Below are 18,383 nucleotides of genomic sequence, written 5' to 3' on the forward strand. Positions count from 1 at the left end.
GCAGAGCCCCCTCCCCACCAACATCCCCCCCGAACTGTATTTATGTACGTGTGTAAGATATGGCCCTTCTCGTCTGGGCCAGCTCTGCCTGGGTGGTTGGTGTCCTTCTCCTTGTCCTTGCACTGCCCACAGCCTGGCAGCTGCCCCCTCACCCCAGCACCTTGCCCCGCCCCAACCCGGGCCTAATCCTGCTCCCAGGATGGGATCCCAGTGCCCTCTAGTGCCCGTGGGCAGCTCCATGGCCACGGGTTTTGAGATGGGAAGCGCTGGCCAAGCTGTGCCCTGGGAACACCGGAGGCTGTGGTACCCCAAGAGCTCCAGCTCAGGGAGAAAACCAACCCATGGGCTTGGGGGTGTCCATACCCCAGGGTGAGCTCAGAGCCAGCAGCTGACCCCAGGGTGAGCTCAGAGACAGCAGCGTTTGCTGTCTGTGGTGCAGTGCTGGATTACGGCTCAGGTCACTCATCTTCCGTGTCCCTGGGACAGAGGTCGTGTCCACCTGGGTGAGAGCAGGAGCTCCCCGGGGATGTGACTCAGAGCCAGAGGGACAAATCCACAGAACAAGCACCTCTGCCCTCGTGGCTGGGGAGAGGACACGGGTGCTGGCATGGGCCAGCTGAGCAGGTCAAGCCCAGCTTGGGCTCCCCAGTTTGGGGGGTCACTGCACAGGGACAGCGATCACTTATCACCCCGGGCTGTCCCGCGGTGACAGACAGGCCCCAGGGGCTGCACATCAGAAGTGTCCACTGGGCCGGTGGCTGCTGCAGCTTTCAGCGACAGCCACCATCAAGCATCCATCTTTTACGCTGAAACGTGCCCCCACTTGCCCCGAGATCCGTTTGGGCAGGAAGACAGGCAGCCACACGACCAGCAACCCGCAGGTTCAGGTCAGCCCAGCGGAGCGGGACGCTGAAGGAAGCGAAAGCCCGTTATACCGCGGGGCCCCCGACATGCGGCAACCCCTCCCCACCCGCGACCGCGGCTCACAAAAAAAGAGGTCTTTTCTCGCCCACTGCTATATATACCCCCCGCCGGACCGCGATTGGCTGACAGCGGGAGCTTGGCAGCCCCGGATTGGTGGGGAGCGCGAGCCTTGCCCTGGGATTGGCCAGGACGCGCCGGGAGGCGATGCTCCGCCCGGCCGGCAGGGGGCGCTGTGCCCGCGCCCCGCCCGCTCCGGGATCGGTCCCGGGGGGACCCTCGGGCGGTCCCGGGAAAGCTCCGGGGGGACCCTCGGGGGACCCTCGGGGGGTCCTGGCCGTGCTCCCCCGGCTCCCCGTAGCGGCTCAGGCCTGGCAACCGCGGGTTGAAGCCCCCAGCGAGGCGCCGGTGTTGCGCCCCCCACCCACGAAGCCCCCCCAGCCCCGGTACCCACCCGCCCCAAGGCGGAGGTCTCGACACCAGCACGTTTATTGCTCCGCTCCCGGGCCGGGGGGGGGTCTCATTCCGGGACGAGGGGAGCGGAGGGCGGCAGGGATGGATGGGAGCGATGCCGCGGTGCTGCCGGTGCGGGGGATGCCATCCTTGGGGGTCTTCTTGGGGGATCCGAGGAGGAGGGGGGGGTGCACGGCGACCCCCTCCCGGTCAGCGCAGATGCAGGAGGAAGGCTGCGGCCACCCCCAGGGCGAGGGAGAGGAGCGAGGGGCTCCCGCAGGGGGGGCTCACGCTGGCGCTGGTCGTTACGTTGGCGGGCGGAAGATCTTTTGCAGGCTGCTTCTCACCCTGCGCCTGGCAGAGGGACTGGGAAAGGAAACGAGCGTCAGCCATCCCTTCCAAACAGCAGCGAGGGGTTGAAAGCCTCACTCGACTGCCCTCGGGGCAAAACGACTCAGGGGCAAATGGACTTGGGGCACCCGAGAGCCCACACTGCCCCGTGCCAGGCAGGACAAATGTCCTCCTGTCCCACGGCAGGTTCTCCTTCACACTCAAACTCTTGGCTTTTGGGTTTTCCCAGCACAGGGTGGGAAGCGAGCTCTCCCTCGAATCCTTGTCCTGGCTCTAGAGGGGGCGAGTTTAAAAAAATTAGGAGGAGAAGCAGGAGCCAGGGAGTGGCCTCTGCCCCTCTTTCTGCTGCGAGGAAGTGGTAAGAAGGTGGCAGGACACGTGCCCTGAACGGAAGAGGTTGGGGTGTGGGAGCAGAGCTGGAAACACCCATGCTGGAGGAGAGGGGTAGGGGAAGAGGGACCCCCGGGCTGTTGCAAGCAGGGAGGTTGCAGCTGGGATGGTGATTTCAGGGCACTTTCCTTCCGTCTCTAACACTGCCCTGCTGCTGGAAAAGGTATGTTGTTTCCCACTGTGAAACACACAGTCCCCACGCTGCCTCACAGCCCTCCTCAGGGTCCCTCCAGAGCTGGAAAAGGGTCAGGGATGGGGCCCCAACACCCCTGAGGGTTTTTGGCTGGTTCACCCAGCCACAGAGGGGGAATCCCAAAATGTAAATGCACCCTGTGGAGCCAACAGCAGGTCGCAGCTGCATGGAAGTTCATGAGTGAAATAAGCACAGACAGATCTGCCCCCGTTACCAACACATTGTAGGGGCAAAAAAAATCATCCCAAAAGCTGCTCCAAACAGCATTGTACCCCCCAAAAGCATCATGACCTTCCCTCCCACGCAACACTCCCCACCCAGGAGAGCCGTGACATCCACCAGCACGGCACTCAGAGCCTCCCAGTGGGAAGGAAAACAACCTCCAGTGGGGAGAGGCAAGAGGAAACCATGGACGTGTGCCCACCCAGGACCCCCACGGCCGTGCCTGGCACCTCCAGCAAGCCACATTCAGCATCCCCACACCAGGCACGGGGCCAGCACGCAAAGGAGAGGCTGGAGAGCTCAGGGTGAAGGTTATGGATGTGGATGATACTCTCAAGTCAAAGAAATGCTTTAAAAAAAAAAAAAAAAATCAACATATGGAAGTATTTTAGACCTTCCAGACCACAGCGCAAAGCTCCCGGTCCATCACGGCGGTTAGAGTCAGATAGAAAATTAAACGCTGATGTTCCCAGCTGAAAGCAGAAATTACCTCACTGGCTGAACCCAGGGCTGCCCCCCACCCATGGGACAGAGCTGGCTGGGCTACCAGAGCCCCGGCCTTACCATGCAGAGGGCGAACAGGGCGAGCAGGAGGAGCGGGCGGACGCGCTGCAGGGGCCGCATGGTCGGGGCTCGCGGGGCTCTCCGTGTGCCTGACACTTCCTCCTCTGCCCCGAGGCTTTAAGCACAGCGCTGGCTCCGTCTCACCAATCACAACCCCCTTCTCCAAAAGGCTGCTCAACTCAATTTGGGGAAGTCGCGTCTGTTGACGGCGCTGGGAGGAAGAAGGTGCCAGACACGGTGTGGGGGATCTCCACCCTTTCGGCCTCGAGTCCCTGGAGCTTTTCACCCGCATCCCCTGCCACGAGAGCAGCTCCTGCTCCATCTGCCCTGGCACAGCCACACGGCCAGCTCCAAGGGATGTCCTGGCCACTGTCTGCAGCCTTGGGCTCTGCCACATCCCCAAATACCACCTCCAGCATGGAACCCCTGAGGCTGAGCTCTGCATCTGCCTGGGGGCTCTCTGTCCTCACACCCACAAAGGACTGAAGAGTGGCTGAAACCTTCCCTGGATCACTGGGAGGCTTTGCAAGTCACAGCCAGTGTTTGAACCGTGTCACAAACCTCCTTCCCCCAGTGTGAAGCTGAGGCCAAGGTGTCCCTCCGAATTTCAGTGACACACCCAGGGTAGTCTGATCCAGGTAAGGGATCAGGGAAATGCTTCCTTCGGCCCCCCAATATCCACCTCCTCACTGCAGATCTCTGGGCTCCCTCAGCGACTCGACTGCAGCACCAGGAGACAAAAAAGGGATCTGGTTATTTTAAGGTGGTTTGAAATGAATAAAGTTACTGAAATGTGCCAAGCACATACACCTGCTGTCTGGGTTTGTGCTGGTGAAGTGCTTCACGAAGAGCTCGCTGTTGGCTTCCGCCCAGAGCTGAGGGCTCCTCTGCAGCAAAGCTTCAACAAATTTAGCTCGTTTTTGCACTTTGTTGAAGTTTCAAACTTAAAGTCTCTCTGTGCACAGCCAACATCCCTGGAAGTGTTCAAGGCCAGCTTGGACAGGGCTCTGAGCAGCCTGGTCTAGTGGAAGGTGTCCTTGCCCATGGCAAGGGGGTGGAATGAGGTGGGCTTTGAGGTCCTTTCCAAAACCAGTCCTGTGATTCTATGAGCACCCCATAAAAGGGGGTAAAACTGGCTAGGCTTCAGCTGGCTCAGTGGCAGCAGGTGGGGTGAGAGACACACAGGATAGGCTCCCGGGATGGCAGCAAGCTCTGGATGGAGTTCAGGGCATCAGTGAGGCAAAACAAGAGGTGCCCAGGTGAGAAAAGTGAAACCAAAGCAACAGGCGAGGGAATCAGGAGGAGCTGCACAGCGGGAGGTGCCTCGGGTCGGGCCGATGTCTATGAGTTGAAACAGAGGATGTGCAGAGGGAGGCAAGGGAGGGAAGCAGGACCCACTGCCCATCTCATCCCGGTCCCATTCCAGGTCCCCGCGTGGTGCATGCTGGGACTTGTAGGTCCCGGGGATGTATTACCCACCACGTGACCAGAGCTGAGCCAATCGCAGCGGGATCCTCGTCGCCATGGTAACCGCCTGTAAACAAGATGGCGGCGGGTGGGTGAGTGCTTGGGGGTCCGGGGGAGCGCGGGGAACCCCCACCGAGGTTCGGGGATCCCCCCCGAGGGTCCCCCCAACACACGGAGCTCCGCCCCAGCACACGCCGGGTGCCCCCGGCGCTGCCACCCTCGTCGGGCCCCCCCAAGTTCACCCCCCCCCAAAGTCACCTCCCCCAGGAGGTACCTGGTGACCCCCGTTATTTTGAGCCTCTTTTCGCCCAAGATCCCTCAAGCAGCCCACCCTGCCCCGGTGTACGGGCTGGGGTGATGAGAAAAATGTACAGTTTAGGCTTTTTTTTCAACTATATTTTTAAAAATTCACCCATCAGGCAACCCCCCCCAAAGTTAATGAGCCTGTGCTTTATTTTTATGTATTACCCCCTCTTATTTTTACTGAAAGGGCAGAGCTGTCCAAGTTCATTGCCTTCACAGGCGAGGCAGTTCTTACCACCCTACACGTTTTGCAATGACCGTAGCTCGCTCTCTCCTACAACTGTCCAAAATCAGATAAGAAGCAACAGGCTTCCACATCCTCAACCAGCCCTAGAGCACAACAAGACGTCACCTATTTTTGCAGTTCCACTTCAGGTCACATCCTCCCCACCAGGTTTCAGAGCAAACCCTCACGTTTCACTCCCAGTAAAGTTTGCTGTTTCTGATTGTACCTTCCCATGTTCCTGTCTCATATCAAGTGCCCACACACGCTCAGGAATTTGGGAATACTCATGGGATTGAACGCCCAGGCCACCTGCTTTCCCTTCAGCACAAGCCTGATGTTTCTTTCCCTGCTTTTGGAGAAGTTGTATCCAAACACTGACCTGTTTTTCTTCCTTCCATGCTCTCCATGCCCCTTCTCAGAAGATGCCAGGCTGTCTCCTAGGACCAGGAATCCAGTGCAAGGCAGCCTCCCCTCCTGCTCCAGGGGACAACACTGAAAAGGAACATGGAGGGTAAAGTCCCTCAATTATTAGGGAGTTCTGAGTTTCTCAGTGACAGTTTCCCAGGCCAGACCTAATTTCTGTGGTCCCCCTCTCACCTACACAACGTGCTGTTGGTGACACAGCCACCCCCTTACCCCCAAAAAATATCCTTGTCCTCCCTGCTGTGGCAGAGCAGGAATTCTGGTGTGGGGCCCCCTGTGTAACCCCCATTTCAGAGAGGTAACAGGTATTTGTGCCTCCAGGTGCAGCTCACACTGACACGGAGCTCGTGTCCCCCGTGGTGGAGCTCACGCCCTCCCTGATGCAAAAAATCTCTCTGTTGGAACAAAAAATAGAGAAACAAGCACAAGAAATCCAGCTGAAGGTAAAAATCAGCCCCCCTGTCTGAGCCTGCTCTGTGTCCTGCTTTGATGGTTGAAGCCACAGCAGCTCCACCTGCTCAGACCTTGTTTGGGCTAAAAGAAGTTAATCTGTGGCTTACTCTGTTAATTACCCAAACGAGCCTTTGCAAAGCAACAGAGCAATTGGATCAGGCCTTGGGGTGGGAGAGGGGATTACAGCAGTGACTCCCAGCACTCTGGCACTAATATCAGCAGCTCTTTGGCTTCAGACCTTTTATTTTTCCCCCTTCCTTTTTTTTTCCTGAAACAGCAGCTGCTCCCACAGCAGTGTCATCCCAGAGCAGACCTCTCTGCATTACTGAATGGAATAGATACCCTTTAATAAATACCCTTTAAAAGCTTGGAATAAATACCCTGTTTTGTTTCATTTTTGAAGAAGTGGCTGCAGAGATGCTGCTTTAGTCTCCAGATCAGCCCCTCAGCAGGAAGCACAGGAGCCTGTGTGTGCCCACAGCTCTCGTGCAGATGGAGGACTGGGAGATAGGTTGCCTATTCCTGGAGTTCTTTATTTATCCCACCTCTCACTTGAGCCTAAATAAGGTGTTTGTGAGGTGATTCAGCCCTTCTGACCCTTGTTTTGCCTGTCTCTGAGTGGGGTGGGAGTACCTGCACCAGACTCACCCAGGACTAATTGTGCCAACTGTGCCTCCAGGCCCTGAGGCCCAGGAACTGAGGTCATTATTTGTTCTGTCCCTGCAGGACAGGAGGATTGCTGAACTCGAGGAGAAGATAAAGACTCTTCAGGAAGGGGAAGGTAAAACTTGATCGACCTCTGGGAGGGCAACAGAGCTCCTGGTGCTGCAACAGAGCTCCTCTCTGAGCTGTCCTTGGCTCCCAAGCCCAGGAGCCTCTTTGGTGAGAGGTACCAGCCACACTGGTGCCATTTCCTAAAGCAGATCTGCACTTGAACTCACATCTGTTACTCGGCTTTTTCTGGTGCAGCACAAATCGTCATTTCCTGGCCTATTTTCTGTGGGTTACTAAGTTTCCATGAGTGTAAACCAACCACCCAGACACCCGAGGATGGCCAGGAGAAAAAAACCCAAAAAAATAAGTAAACACTGCAGAGTTCAAACAGGCAGGAAAACAGCTACAGCTGAGAGAAACCAAAAATCTGCTTGGAGTCTCCAACAGGTCCAGGCTCACTTGTCCTGCAAGGCAGCCTAACTCTAAATTGAGCCCAGCTTTAAGTGAGTCACCGAAGGTCTTTTCCCCTGTTCAATTCCTTGGAATCCAGCAGCTCTCCAGCTGAGCCCACACACATTTTCTGCAATGGCTGAACTACCTTGTTAGTGCAAAGCTGTGGTAAATTCTCCATTTCCTGAGTGAAAAAACACGACTGTGCCTGTCAAACCACAATCATGTGTGGTTTGTGCCTCACCACGCGTTGTGCTGCCACCCAGCCAAGATTTCTGGACCCAGCTTTAGTGGACACCTGCTCATTTTTTTAATGGGCTGAGGAAGCCAAGCAGTTTTCATTGCATAATTGCCAACAGCACCACTCACATCAGCTTCCTGCAGCATAAAACTTGGCCAGTGTCGTTCACAGCTATCTCCTGGTCTGTCAGCATCCTTGTCAAACCACTGCAGGCTGAATTGTCAGAGTCCAGCACTCAAAGCTCGTGTTCAGCTCCTGTGTCACGCTTGAGGTCACTCACAGTGCAGGCAGGGTGCTGCTGGGGGTCTGTGCTGTGTGACACAGGTTTTACCTACAGCTCTTCTTTAAGGCTGTGCACAGAAACGTCAGCTCTTCTTTTTCAGGTGCTCCTGACTCATCCACCCTGGAAGAGCTGGAAGTGAGGTGCCTTCAGCTGCAGACCCAGGTCTGCGAGATGGAGGTGAGACACCACCTCTCTTGCCCTCAGCCATCTGCACCTTCACTTTGAGAGTGCTGCAGTCCCAGGCTGCTTGGCCTTTTCTGAGCTGCCACTTTGGTCATCACAATTCTTCACCTCAGTCTGGAAAGAGAGAGCAGGTTGGATGTCAGCAACAGGGCAGGAGGAGGCTTTTTAAACACACAGACATCTGTGCCTCCTGCAAACCTCGTCATTTTGATTTCCAGGACTGTAGAAATATTCTTTGTGGCTCCTACAGTCTTGAGAGATTACACTGTCACTACAAATGCTTTCCTCCTCCCTTTTGCCTACTACTAGTGGAGCTGCTACTACTGCCCTGCCAGTGAGTTTGTCTGTCTGGGCCAAGGAACCCTCAAGACAAACCTCTTACCTCCCTTTCTGCTTCTCACAGTCACAACTGACCACACTCAGGCTACCACTTCTAGTTTTCTGAAGCTCTGCTCTACAGCACTGACCTGTACTTTCCCCTCTCAGCAATTTCTGAATGACTATGGTCTGATTTGGGTTGGAGAGACACGGGATCAGCTGGAAGACACAGAATCTCTAGGGGATGAAGAGGAGCTGCTACCAAGGAGCCTCTGGAAGCCAGGTAAAACACCAGCACCCCTGGCTGAAGCAGCTATCCCAGCTCCCACTGCCTGCTTAGAGAAGGTGGAGCAGGTAAGCACAAAAGACCCAGGATCTGGGCCTTCAGAATTTGTGATCCTGTGCCAAGATCTTCACACCAATCCATCCCAGGGACAGGGACATGGAGTGACCTAGCAGGAGCTAAGCCAGGCAGGAGGTTTAATTTTACACACCTAAATTTTGTAAGCTCTTCAGGAGAGAACCTGATGGCTCAGCCCTTTGGGAGGACATCACAGCAGCTGTTTCCTGCAGAATTCACATACCCTGCACTGTTTGAAGCTTCATTGCTTTAATAATATTGACGTAAAGTGGGTGGAAAACGGAATCAGGTGCTTTGTGTACACAGCAGTTGTAGTAACATACCCACATTGTCTGGCTCCACCAGGGAGTATTGTTTGCCTTTCCTCCCAACTACCACGTGAGTGGTTTAACTGAGACCTGACTCTGCTGTGTGGGGTCCAAGCATGTTTGGCAACGGCTTCTTAGGAAGTGGTAACAGAGGAAAAAAAAGGAAGAATACTTGGGCTGTAGAGGCAATGCTGCCTCCTAACCACCAGGCAAATATTAGCTAACTAGACCTCCCCACCCTTAGATGCAGGAGGGGGCAGACAGATGGAAACCAGTAGAAATAGTTTTGATATCAGCTCACTGACCCTTTTTAAGGGCATTTCCCCATCCTCCTTTAGCAAATCATAAAAAAGCAGAACAACAATACAAAGGGCTTTAGCTCAATCTACATATTTTCTTTCGTTTCCCCTTCTGATTTCATCCCTCTGCCCCATCACAACCTTTTCACTGCTTCACCCTACCACCCTCAGGCACCCAGACAAACACTGTGTCCCTGCCCAACCTGCTGATGCAGGCAGCTGCCTGTGTTTACACTGACACCTCTTCAGCACCTCTGCCCTGATCCATTGATCCAATCTAGCTAATCCAACTAGTGAAATTCCTCCCCGTGCATTGTGCAGGGACAACACAACACTTCTGAAGTGATAAACAGGGCAAGGGGTTGAGCCTGGAGCCCTGTGAGTTTGCACCCTCTGCCCTGCCCTTGTGGTTTAGCCCACACCCGGGTGGACCTGGCAGAGCTGCACCACAGCACAAGTGTTGCACCACACTCTGCAAACATCTGAAAATATCAGGGCTCAAAACACACCTCAGATTCACACAGATAAAACTGCTCTGCTGCCACCCCTTTCCCCCTGTAACTCCGATCCCTCTGCCACAGGTGAAGCAGTTGTTCCCAAACACCGGATTGATTTTGATTTAATCTTGGAGAACGTTAAATATTTGAACCTGCTGGCTGGAGAAGGCAGTCCTCAGATCAAGCACACACTCCAGGGGGCTCGGCTGAAGCAGCCAGAACCCATCCCTCTCACCCTGTACCAAAATGGGATCGTCATGTGCAACGGAGCCTTCCGGCCCTACCAGGACCCATCCACACAGGTATGGAAAGGTCTGGAAGGGAATTAGAGCCATCCTGCCATCCCTTCACTAAGCCCCAGGAAAGGCAATAAGGCTTTTGAGCTCATCTCAGTCCTAAAAAGGAGCCCAGCTCCTCACCTCACGTACCCACAGTGCCTTGAAAGGCTTGTATGTCTCTGTGCAGTAATTTTGAGAGGTGAGATTCTGTGCCTCTGACTTCTCTGCACGGCCATAACACCACAAATAGGAGCAGCCCAGCAGAAAGATCAGTCCTGAGCTAAACAGAGAGTCTGTGGTGTGACCATGAGCTCTCATGTTGTTTCAGCAATGCCTGCAGGACATCATGGATGGGTATTTCCCCTCAGAGCTGCAGCAGCGCTACCCCGATGGTGTCCCTTTGCAGGTAAGTGCCAAACCCTTTTCACCAGCTTTTTGGGGAGAAACTGCTCTCTTGCTTCCCAAGAAAACTGCTCAGGTTTTTCATCACTCTGCTGGATTGAGTCTGAGGTTTGTGATGCTGTGCAGATGTGTCTGAGGGAAAGGGTGGTGGGGAGCACACCTGCTACAGCCGTTAGAGGAAGTGAGTGAGTGTTTCTGCATCAGCACTGAAGGCTTTCTCTGCCTCAGTGAATCTTGGCTTGGAACAAGGCTTCTAAGAGCACAGCAGGCTCTGTAAGAGAAGTAGCACGTGCAGCATCTGAAGAGCTGTGTCACCCAAAGGGAAAAAAAAAAAAAGTTCTCTAATGGTTCCCCTGGAAAAGCTTTTAAAGCCAGATTGAACAAGTGTTTCTCAAAGAGGATGTCATGAGAGTTTATTTTGCACACCTTAAATGGTTTTGGCCACCTGAGGTTCTTTTGGGCCCCACTTTTTGATTTCTTAGAAGTGGCAAAGAGCCAAGGCCACATTTGCAGGCAGAAAGCCTCAGAGGACTCGAATCTAGGGCTTTGAGTGCATCTGAAACGTAAGAAGGAACAGCCAGAGGGTGGACCTACCTACTGCCACGAAGAAACCAGGGCACAGCTGCAGGGGCAAGACAAGGTCAGTCCAGCTGGAGTGAGCTGGGAGCTGTGGAAGTTAGAAAGTCACATGGAAGGAGGATTGTGCAAAGCTCTTGGGGCTGAGGTTCCTTTTAACCTGTGCATCGTTTTTTTGTTTGGGGTTTATGATTGTTGGGTGTCATTGCTGTGGTTTATCGTGCTCTGATGCAGCAAGAGAAGCTTGTGCAACAGTCAGATTTGCTTATGGCAGGTGGACTTAATTCAACAGGTCACTGACAGAAGGGATGTGGTATTTGAGGAGAGAGACCTTCCAAGGAGTTTTCCTGGCCATGGCCAAATAGTTGGTCATTCAGAATCAAACCAAGTGCAGGAAACCACCGAGATCCCAGGTAAAATCTTAAGCCTGCCTCAAAAATGCAGCTAATTTTCAAAGGGGAGAACTTTTAAACCTTACCAGGGCAGTGCAGCAGGAAGGAGGGTTGTTGGGGGTTGTCTCAGCAAGGAAGGCAACACTTGTGGGTCAGGGCCTGGTGTTGCTTCAGGAGCTGGGAGCCAGGCAGCACACACAGTGTCTTCTCATTGTTCACCTCCTAAAGAATGAGAAGTGATGAGTAATAAATTACCAGAAATTCAGCAGGTTTCCAAAACATATCTGCCCTGCACCCTTCCGAAAGGCCAAGCTCCTTCTGCCTTCACCTTTACCACCATCAAAGGCTGAGGGAGGGATTTGCTGGCAAAAAAACCTCTGCTCTCCTACAGCCTCATTCCATAAATGCAGATATCTTCAAGCCACATCAACCGTAACTGTACTGAATATGGGACAGTTTCTCTTCAGACTTTCATAACAGAATATGGGACATAAGGTCAGGCCACAGATACCTCATTTTGCTTCTAGACTCTCACAGTCTGCATAAGCAATACCTGTCAGGATTGGGAAGTCAGACTCAGTCAGTCTCAGTGGGTTTGTGTGTGCATCACTAAATAACCCAATATGTGCATCTCCCATCAGCAACAGCTGCCTGGTTACCTACAGCTGAACTGCTTGCTCATCCATCTCAAGGCTATTCCCAAACAGAAGCTCTGCTAAATATTCCCTTTATCTAAGCAGTAACAAAAAAAAAAAATTCCAAACAAAAAGAAGTAGATACCAACAAATACAAGGTGAAGTGTCCAAGACTGTAAAAAATGGTGATAGTTTCAGGTTTTCACAGCAGAGCTATCCAGGTTTCTACCCACTGTGCATCCCAGCTGTGCTGAACAGGCTGTGCAGTTCTCACTGTTGATGTTGACAGTCAGACATTTAGTGGGCCAGAAAGTGGGACAAACTTCAAGGGAGGAACCCGAGAGCAAGTGTCAGCCTCGCTGGGGGTGGTGAGAGCTCTCCCTGTCGGCTGCTGCGCGCTCTCCTTTCACCAAATCAGCCTGTTCTGGGGTCAAAATGTCTGTCAAGAAAGTCACACATGGACATATCTCCCCTCTGCTCTGGCAGGTCCCAAAGCCTCCTTGGAGCAGTTTCCCAACGAGCTTCCCAAGGCCCTGGAACATGGAGGAGGAGTGGTTGGTGTCCAGGGCTCAACTGGAGCAGCACAGCAGGTACGAGAGGACCCCCAGCCACCCACAGGAGAGGGGCAGCAGTGATTCCTTGGGCTCAGCACCCTGCACAGCACCAGCACCCCCTCCTTGGGCCTCTCTCAGCTCCACGTGATCTCCTCCTCCCAGAGAGGCTCCACCAGAGCACACGTGGCACTTTGGCACCTGCCTCTGGGCTGTCCTGGCACTGGCTGCTCTCTGGGCAGTGGTGACACTCACCTGGTTTGGTGACACTCACCTGGTTTGGTTTCAGGGCTCTGATGGGGTGCAGAGCAGCAAAGAGACCCTGGTGGAGACACCCAGGCTGGCTACCCTGGAGAGGTACAGGTACAGCCCCCCAACCCCTGCCCTGTCAGGATCTCCTCCTCCTATTTCATCACTGCATCACCCTCCCATTTCAGGGGGTTCAGTTGAGGAAGTAAATGGACTTTCCCCTTTTAGACCTTAGAAATAATTAGAAAAAAAGGCCAAGTTTGGTCATTTGGGAAGACCACTGAATTTTTCATGGCAAACTTGCATCTCTAACAAAAAGTTTCTGTTGTTCAAATTGTCACTTATTTCTTTGAAATAGTTTTCCCAACAACAAGCCAAGGCCTAAGAGTTCAAAACCATTGAAAAAGCAGCTTGCAGTCACGTTATATGGGGGAATCCCTCCAAGAAACTGATGCCCAAGTGGGAGGTCTCACTAACAGCACTTTTCACTCAGTCTTCTGGCAAGCCACGACCCAAATAGCTAATGAAAAAAAAACCCCAAGCAGATTATTTTTAATCAGAGAAGTAGGGCGAAGCACTTACCAGGCAGCCCTGATTTAAAATGGAAAAGTTAAAAAAGGTCAACAACCCTCTTCAAGGCACCTTCAGGCAGGGAAGGCAAAGCAGCAGTTTGGGCAGCAGGTTGGTCTGTTTGCCTGCAGTCAGGTGGGGCCTCATTCATCTCTAGAACGTTTCCCCTCCCCTGTTTGGACCTCACCAGCACATCCTGGAGGTTCTGCCCACTGAGTGGAGCTCACTCCTTGGCTGACAGGGTTTTCTAACCAGGGTGAAGATGACTGAAGAGGCTGAAGCCCCTGCCCCTGGAGTCTGCACCCTCCGTGTCAGGTGTGAGAGCGGGGAGCACACGCACGTTGTGAGGATGCTCTTCACCGACACCATCGGGGACCTGCGCCAGCGCCTCGCCCACATCAGGTGTGCACAGCACTTCCTCCATCCTTGCCTGGCTCTGTAGGGCCATCAGGTGTGCACAGCACTTCCTCCATCCTTGCCTGGCTCTGTAGGGCCATCAGGTGTGCACAGCACTTCCTCCATCCTTGCCTGGCTCTGTAGGGCCCCAGGGAAGGGCCCCTGGTGGCTGCTGAAGGCCCTGGATCTTCAAACATCAGCCTGAGCTGGGTCACAGCTCAGCTCTCTGCCCCTTCAGCTCCCTCACTAGATGCTCTCCAGGCAGCACTGCTGGGGTCCCACATAGCTCAGAGTGTTTCATACCCACCTTTGCCATGCAGCAGCAGAGATAAACCTCTTCTGCCCTCCCAAAATTGCCATCAGACCCAGGTCATCACTGCCTTTGCTCAGCAGCACTCCCATGACTAGTGCTACCATCCCCAAGGTGCTGGTGCAGCCTGGAAGCCGAGCTGCTGGATCAAGACCCTCTTTGCTCACCCATCTCAATATCCCAACCCTTTTAATGCTGCCCGAGGGCTCACTGAGCCCTTCAGGAACAGTTCCAGATGGCTGAGGGCCCCTTTTGCCCTTCCCTCTTCCCACTGCTGTTGCAGGCCAGGGCCCTGGCCTTGGTCTGAGCCCAGGATGAGCTCAGTGCTGTCGGGATGCACGAGCCTCCTTCCCCCTGCAGCTGTGCAGCTGGAACAGCTGCTCCCTGCCTGGCTGGCTGCAGAGGGCTGGGAGCCCTTTTTTCTGCTCTTGCATAACCACAGCTGGATCAGCCAGAGCATCTCAGCAAAACCTTGGGGGACCCTGTGAGTAGGAAAGATTGTGCTGTTCTTTCCTAGGGGTGGAGACTCCGACTCGTATGAGATCATCAGCACCTTTCCCCAGAGGCTGTACACAGACAACTCCAGGAGCCTGCAGGAATGTGGGCTGATCCCCAGTGCCTCCTTGCTGCTGAGGAGAAGAGACCCCTCCCAGCAAGAGGAACAGGGCTGCAAACACCGTAACAGCTCCTCATCCCAAGCTCTGCAAGGAGAAGGAGCTGCCTCTCACCTGTTATAACCTTCCCTGGTTGGGAAGAGGTTTTCTTTCCAGATTTAGTTTCCTTGTGCCATTATCTGGGATGGAGAAAAGCCTGGAACAGTGGTTTGGCCTCTCCCTGTGGCAGAGGGTGCCAGGCCCACTCCTGCTGCCTCACAGTGGGTGCTACTCCCCAAGACAGTTGGGCTCCCAACCCAGAGACACTTCCATCAGCTCACACCTGGGGTCCAGGCCTGGTTCCTCATTTGTGTGGAGTTACACAGGCTGATCCCTGCCCAGGGGAGCCTGCCAGCTTCACGCTGGTACTGGGCTCGGGGACTGTGTAGCAGCAGGACACACACACAGCTGGGGCACTTTGCTTTCCCCACACAGCTGGTCCCCACAGATTTCAACTGCACTGACAGCAGGGGGGGAACAGGCTCAGTTCTACAGTCCCTGGTGAAGCTAAACCTGAAGGCCTTGAGCCATTGCAATGCTGGGACTGAGCCAGACTCGACTCAGCCAGGAGGGAGATCCTGCAGCTGGGCTTCCTGTACGTGCACAGCTCCTTCCCTTGGACAGCCCCCAGCTCCAGCAGGGCCCAGGCTCCAGCCTGCCTGCACTTACCCGCCCTCCCTCCCTCCTCCTGCTCGAGCTGGATGCTGCAACAGGACACCGTGTCATTGGAGAAGAGCATAATCCCTCCGCGGCTTCTCCACGGAGCCCTGAATAAAGCATCTTCCTCCTTCTCTGTGGGCTGGGGCTGCACTTTGCAGGCCCTTTTCCCCTTCCCCAGCACATTCTTCCCATTCCAGCTGTGACAAGCTCGCACTTGACTCCCAGCTGACAACACTCCCACTCATTCGAGGCAGCGCCTTCTGGCAGGTTCCCTCTGAGCAGACCCAGCCCTCATTAAAGGCTCCCAATGAAACCCTTTATTCCTGTTGCAGCTTCCACTTCCTTTAGATTCCAAAGGCACAGTTACTGCGGAAGCTCAGAGTGCCCGGAGCTCTTCCCAGACCCCTCCAGCTGGACCTGGACCCTGCACAGCTCAAATGCAGGAAGCAAACCAGCTGCTTCCACCACCTTCCCGTGACCAGTGACTCAACCCACACAGCTCTCACTCAGCTTCCTCCTTTTTCCACCTGCAGTAGATCCAGAGGCAGCCTTTCCCTCTGCCCCTCTGTCTCCTGGTCTGTAACCAGCCAGGTAATCTTTGTGCCAGGGGGTTGTTTTTTGCTCACGTGTCTGGCTGAAGCTGTCCCTGCCTCGGGCTGTTGCTCTCACCACGCAGAGGAGAGGAATGTTCGAGTGAGGAACCTGTCACTACCATGCCGTGGGACATTCAGACAAGTCCTGTGAGCCTCTGATTAGCAGCAGCAATCTAAGGTGTTAAGACCTTTGTGTCAGGCTGCAGCAGCAAGTACAACCGACTTGGCTCCCCAGAGCTGGAAATGACTCAGAATCATTACGTAGGGTGATGTTTAACCTGTAGCCAAAATAAAACCAGATTTAAAAGAAACGAAGGAGCACCAACGTGAAAGGTACAGTAACATTTAATAGCATCTCGGAAGACAACACTGGTTATAAACTTGCTTTTTGGCAGGAAAACAAAATGCACTTGGTCCAGGATTGCAAAAAAGCCAACTCAAAGAGGAAAGAGCAGACAGCTGGAGCATCAGCTGGTCTGGGGCAGCCCTGAGCCATTAATGCTCACGAGGGAGCCCTGGTCATGGTGGAGGGTGGCCAGAACAGCACAGATCTCACTTCCAGCCCCATCCATCCCCCCAGGCAGCACAGATGCCACAGATCCCAGGCTTCGCCTCCCAGCTCCTCCACGGTGGGTGGTCAGACCCCAACTCTGTGCAGTATTTTTGCATTAAATTAAGACAAACAAAAAAAAAAATTTACTTAGTTGCCATAATGTCTACAGTCGAGATGAAAACGGGGAAAAAAAGGAAAAAAAAAAAAAAAAGGAAGTGAGGCAGCGGAATTTACACTTTTAACAGCAATGAGGAGAAGTGGGAAGTAACATGCAGCCCTAAGCCCTTCCCTCCCGAGGCAGAGGAGGGGGCTGACGGCTGCCCCGCACTTCACACGCCCCAGAGGCTTTGCTGTTTACAGAGGCACTGGAAGCTGCGGTGAGCCAGGCCCGGCTCTGCTCACAGGCCATGCGCAGCGAGCGTCAGACTTTCTTTGGATCCCTCTGAGATGATATCGGGGTTAGGCAGGAGGGAATTGGAGGCAGCTGCAATGAGTTTTGGTCATGGGTTTGTTTGTTTCCCTGTGCCGGGAATACAGGTCGCGGTGCCAGGACAGCGCTGACAACCTGGAAGTGAAGGTGGTCGGAGATGAGGGTGCTCAGGAATGCAGGTAGAGTCCAGGAAGGGAGAGGAGCCAGGGCTCAGGCCAGCTTCAGGAACTCCTGCAGAGTGTTTTGCTCCACCGCTTCCACAAAGAGCTCGTAATCCTGCAGGGAAAAGCCACACGGTCGCTCACAAGGCAAGAGGGTCCCCTGAGAACGTGGCACAAACTGGTTCACAGCACAGGGACCAGTTGGTTGTGCCAAGGATGACAGAGCAAAGCAGGGACAGCGCCACACAGCACAGCCCACGGTCACCCAAAGACCCCTGCCCACATCCCCTTTTCCCCCCAAGCCACGGCACTCCAAATGGCCATGAATCCTGACAGCACCTTGTCTGTGCACCTCACGAGAAATAACTCACAGGGTGTCTTGACACCCTTTGTAGCAAAACCAAGGGGATGGGACTGTCACCCACCACCCAACCTCAGGGTGCTGACCCCCAGCACGGAGCAGGAGCCTCACCCCACAGTACTGGTCTCCGTTGACGATCTGGGGTGGGATGGCTTTGGGGTTGCCTGCCTTTGCCCTCATCTCCTCCCGGAGAGCGTTGTCCTGGGAGATATCCACCAGCTCGTACTTGATGTTTTTCCCATCGAGGATTCTGGTTACTTCGCTCTGTTGGGATTTGATCTGGAGCCCGGGCGGGAAAGGCAGGTTAAGGGGAGATGGAAAAGGGCCCGGAGGGTGGGTGCACACCCCAGCGCGCCAGCCACGCTCAGCACAGCGCTCACGGTGCAGACCCCACCTGGCCAGGGGGGGGGACGCCCAGCAGGGAGGGATGGGTTTGGGGGATGAAGGAGCCGGTGCAGCGAGAGCAGGGGAGGGGACACCTGAGATAGGGCGAGGGGGCGGTTGTGCTTCGCAGCTCCACGGAACAGAGACGCCCACCCCCGGAAAGAGGGGCCCCGCTGCACCCACCCCTGCCCGCGGGAGCCCGGGGGCCCCGCCGCCGCTCACCTCCCGGGAGCCGGTCACCGAGGTGCTGTAGACCTTGAGGGTGCTCATGGTGCGATCGCGGCCGCTCCCTGCGCTCAGCCCGGCGGAGGGAGGCTCGGCTGGGCTCGGCTGGGCGGGAGGGACCGAGGGAGGGCGGAGCGGGCGGCCCCGCCACCGCCCGGCATGTGACTGCGGGGGCCAATGGGGCCGGCGGGCACGGGCATGCGGGCTCTGCGGGGCCGGCCCGGGAGCCACCGCCCCTACCGGCACCGGGAACCGGGAACGGGAACGAGAACTCACCGCCACCGCCCCTACCGGCACCGGGAACCGGGAACGGGAACGAGAACTCACCGCCACCGCCCCTACCGGCACCGGGAACGGGAATGAGAACTCACCGCCCCCGCCCCT

At 55.0% G+C, this 18,383-nt stretch overlaps 2 protein-coding genes and 2 long non-coding RNA genes across 7 annotated transcripts; 1 reads left to right on the top strand and 3 right to left on the bottom strand.

Moving 5' to 3' along the window:
• Positions 1-1,392: 1,392 nt before the first annotated feature.
• Positions 1,393-4,138, bottom strand: LOC116798033. 2 transcript variants are annotated; one of them, XR_004360806.1, is made up of 3 exons: positions 3,905-4,138; positions 3,095-3,815; positions 1,393-1,740 (listed from the first exon to the last, which is right to left on the bottom strand). It is a non-coding gene; the product is annotated as an uncharacterized LOC116798033 (long non-coding RNA). The 2 variants fall into 2 exon arrangements; XR_004360805.1 differs by having other exon boundaries at positions 3,095-4,138.
• Positions 4,139-4,519: 381 nt separating this feature from the next.
• Positions 4,520-12,609, bottom strand: LOC116798034. The gene is made up of 5 exons (XR_004360807.1): positions 12,137-12,609; positions 11,355-11,490; positions 5,727-5,908; positions 5,470-5,582; positions 4,520-4,628 (listed from the first exon to the last, which is right to left on the bottom strand). It is a non-coding gene; the product is annotated as an uncharacterized LOC116798034 (long non-coding RNA).
• On the top strand, positions 4,574-16,649 carry UBXN11 (UBX domain protein 11). 3 transcript variants are annotated; one of them, XM_032710104.1, is made up of 13 exons: positions 4,574-4,653; positions 5,510-5,601; positions 5,835-5,956; positions 6,693-6,747; positions 7,755-7,831; positions 8,324-8,438; positions 9,705-9,922; positions 10,227-10,304; positions 11,169-11,289; positions 12,390-12,493; positions 12,744-12,817; positions 13,529-13,675; positions 14,497-16,649. In XM_032710104.1, exons 2-13 carry the CDS (start codon positions 5,595-5,597, stop codon positions 14,714-14,716), a joined length of 1,338 nt encoding a protein of 445 aa, XP_032565995.1. In that variant the 5' UTR covers positions 4,574-4,653; positions 5,510-5,594; the 3' UTR covers positions 14,717-16,649. The 3 variants fall into 3 exon arrangements, with proteins under 3 accessions (XP_032565995.1, XP_032565996.1, XP_032565997.1); XM_032710105.1 differs by having other exon boundaries at positions 12,744-12,811; XM_032710106.1 differs by lacking the exons at positions 4,574-4,653; positions 5,510-5,601 and adding an exon at positions 6,370-6,477 and having other exon boundaries at positions 5,845-5,956.
• On the bottom strand, positions 16,213-18,214 carry SH3BGRL3 (SH3 domain binding glutamate rich protein like 3). The gene is given in 4 exon segments (XM_032710108.1): positions 16,213-17,144; positions 17,502-17,669; positions 17,997-18,131; positions 18,134-18,214. Coding segments are annotated over 4 exon segments (435 nt in total). The 5' UTR covers positions 18,200-18,214; the 3' UTR covers positions 16,213-17,078.
• Positions 18,215-18,383: the final 169 nt, after the last annotated feature.

This window comes from Chiroxiphia lanceolata, chromosome 24 (assembly GCF_009829145.1).
Source record: "Chiroxiphia lanceolata isolate bChiLan1 chromosome 24, bChiLan1.pri, whole genome shotgun sequence".
NCBI lineage: Eukaryota > Metazoa > Chordata > Aves > Passeriformes > Pipridae > Chiroxiphia > Chiroxiphia lanceolata.

Bases quoted from the DNA above. Each gene is read 5' to 3' on its own strand.
- UBXN11 (XM_032710104.1), top strand. The intron at 10,305-11,168 runs GTAAGTGCCAAA...TTAATTCAACAG, and splicing joins CCGATGGTGTCCCTTTGCAG to GTCACTGACAGAAGGGATGT. The intron at 12,494-12,743 runs GTACGAGAGGAC...GTTTGGTTTCAG, and splicing joins CAACTGGAGCAGCACAGCAG to GGCTCTGATGGGGTGCAGAG.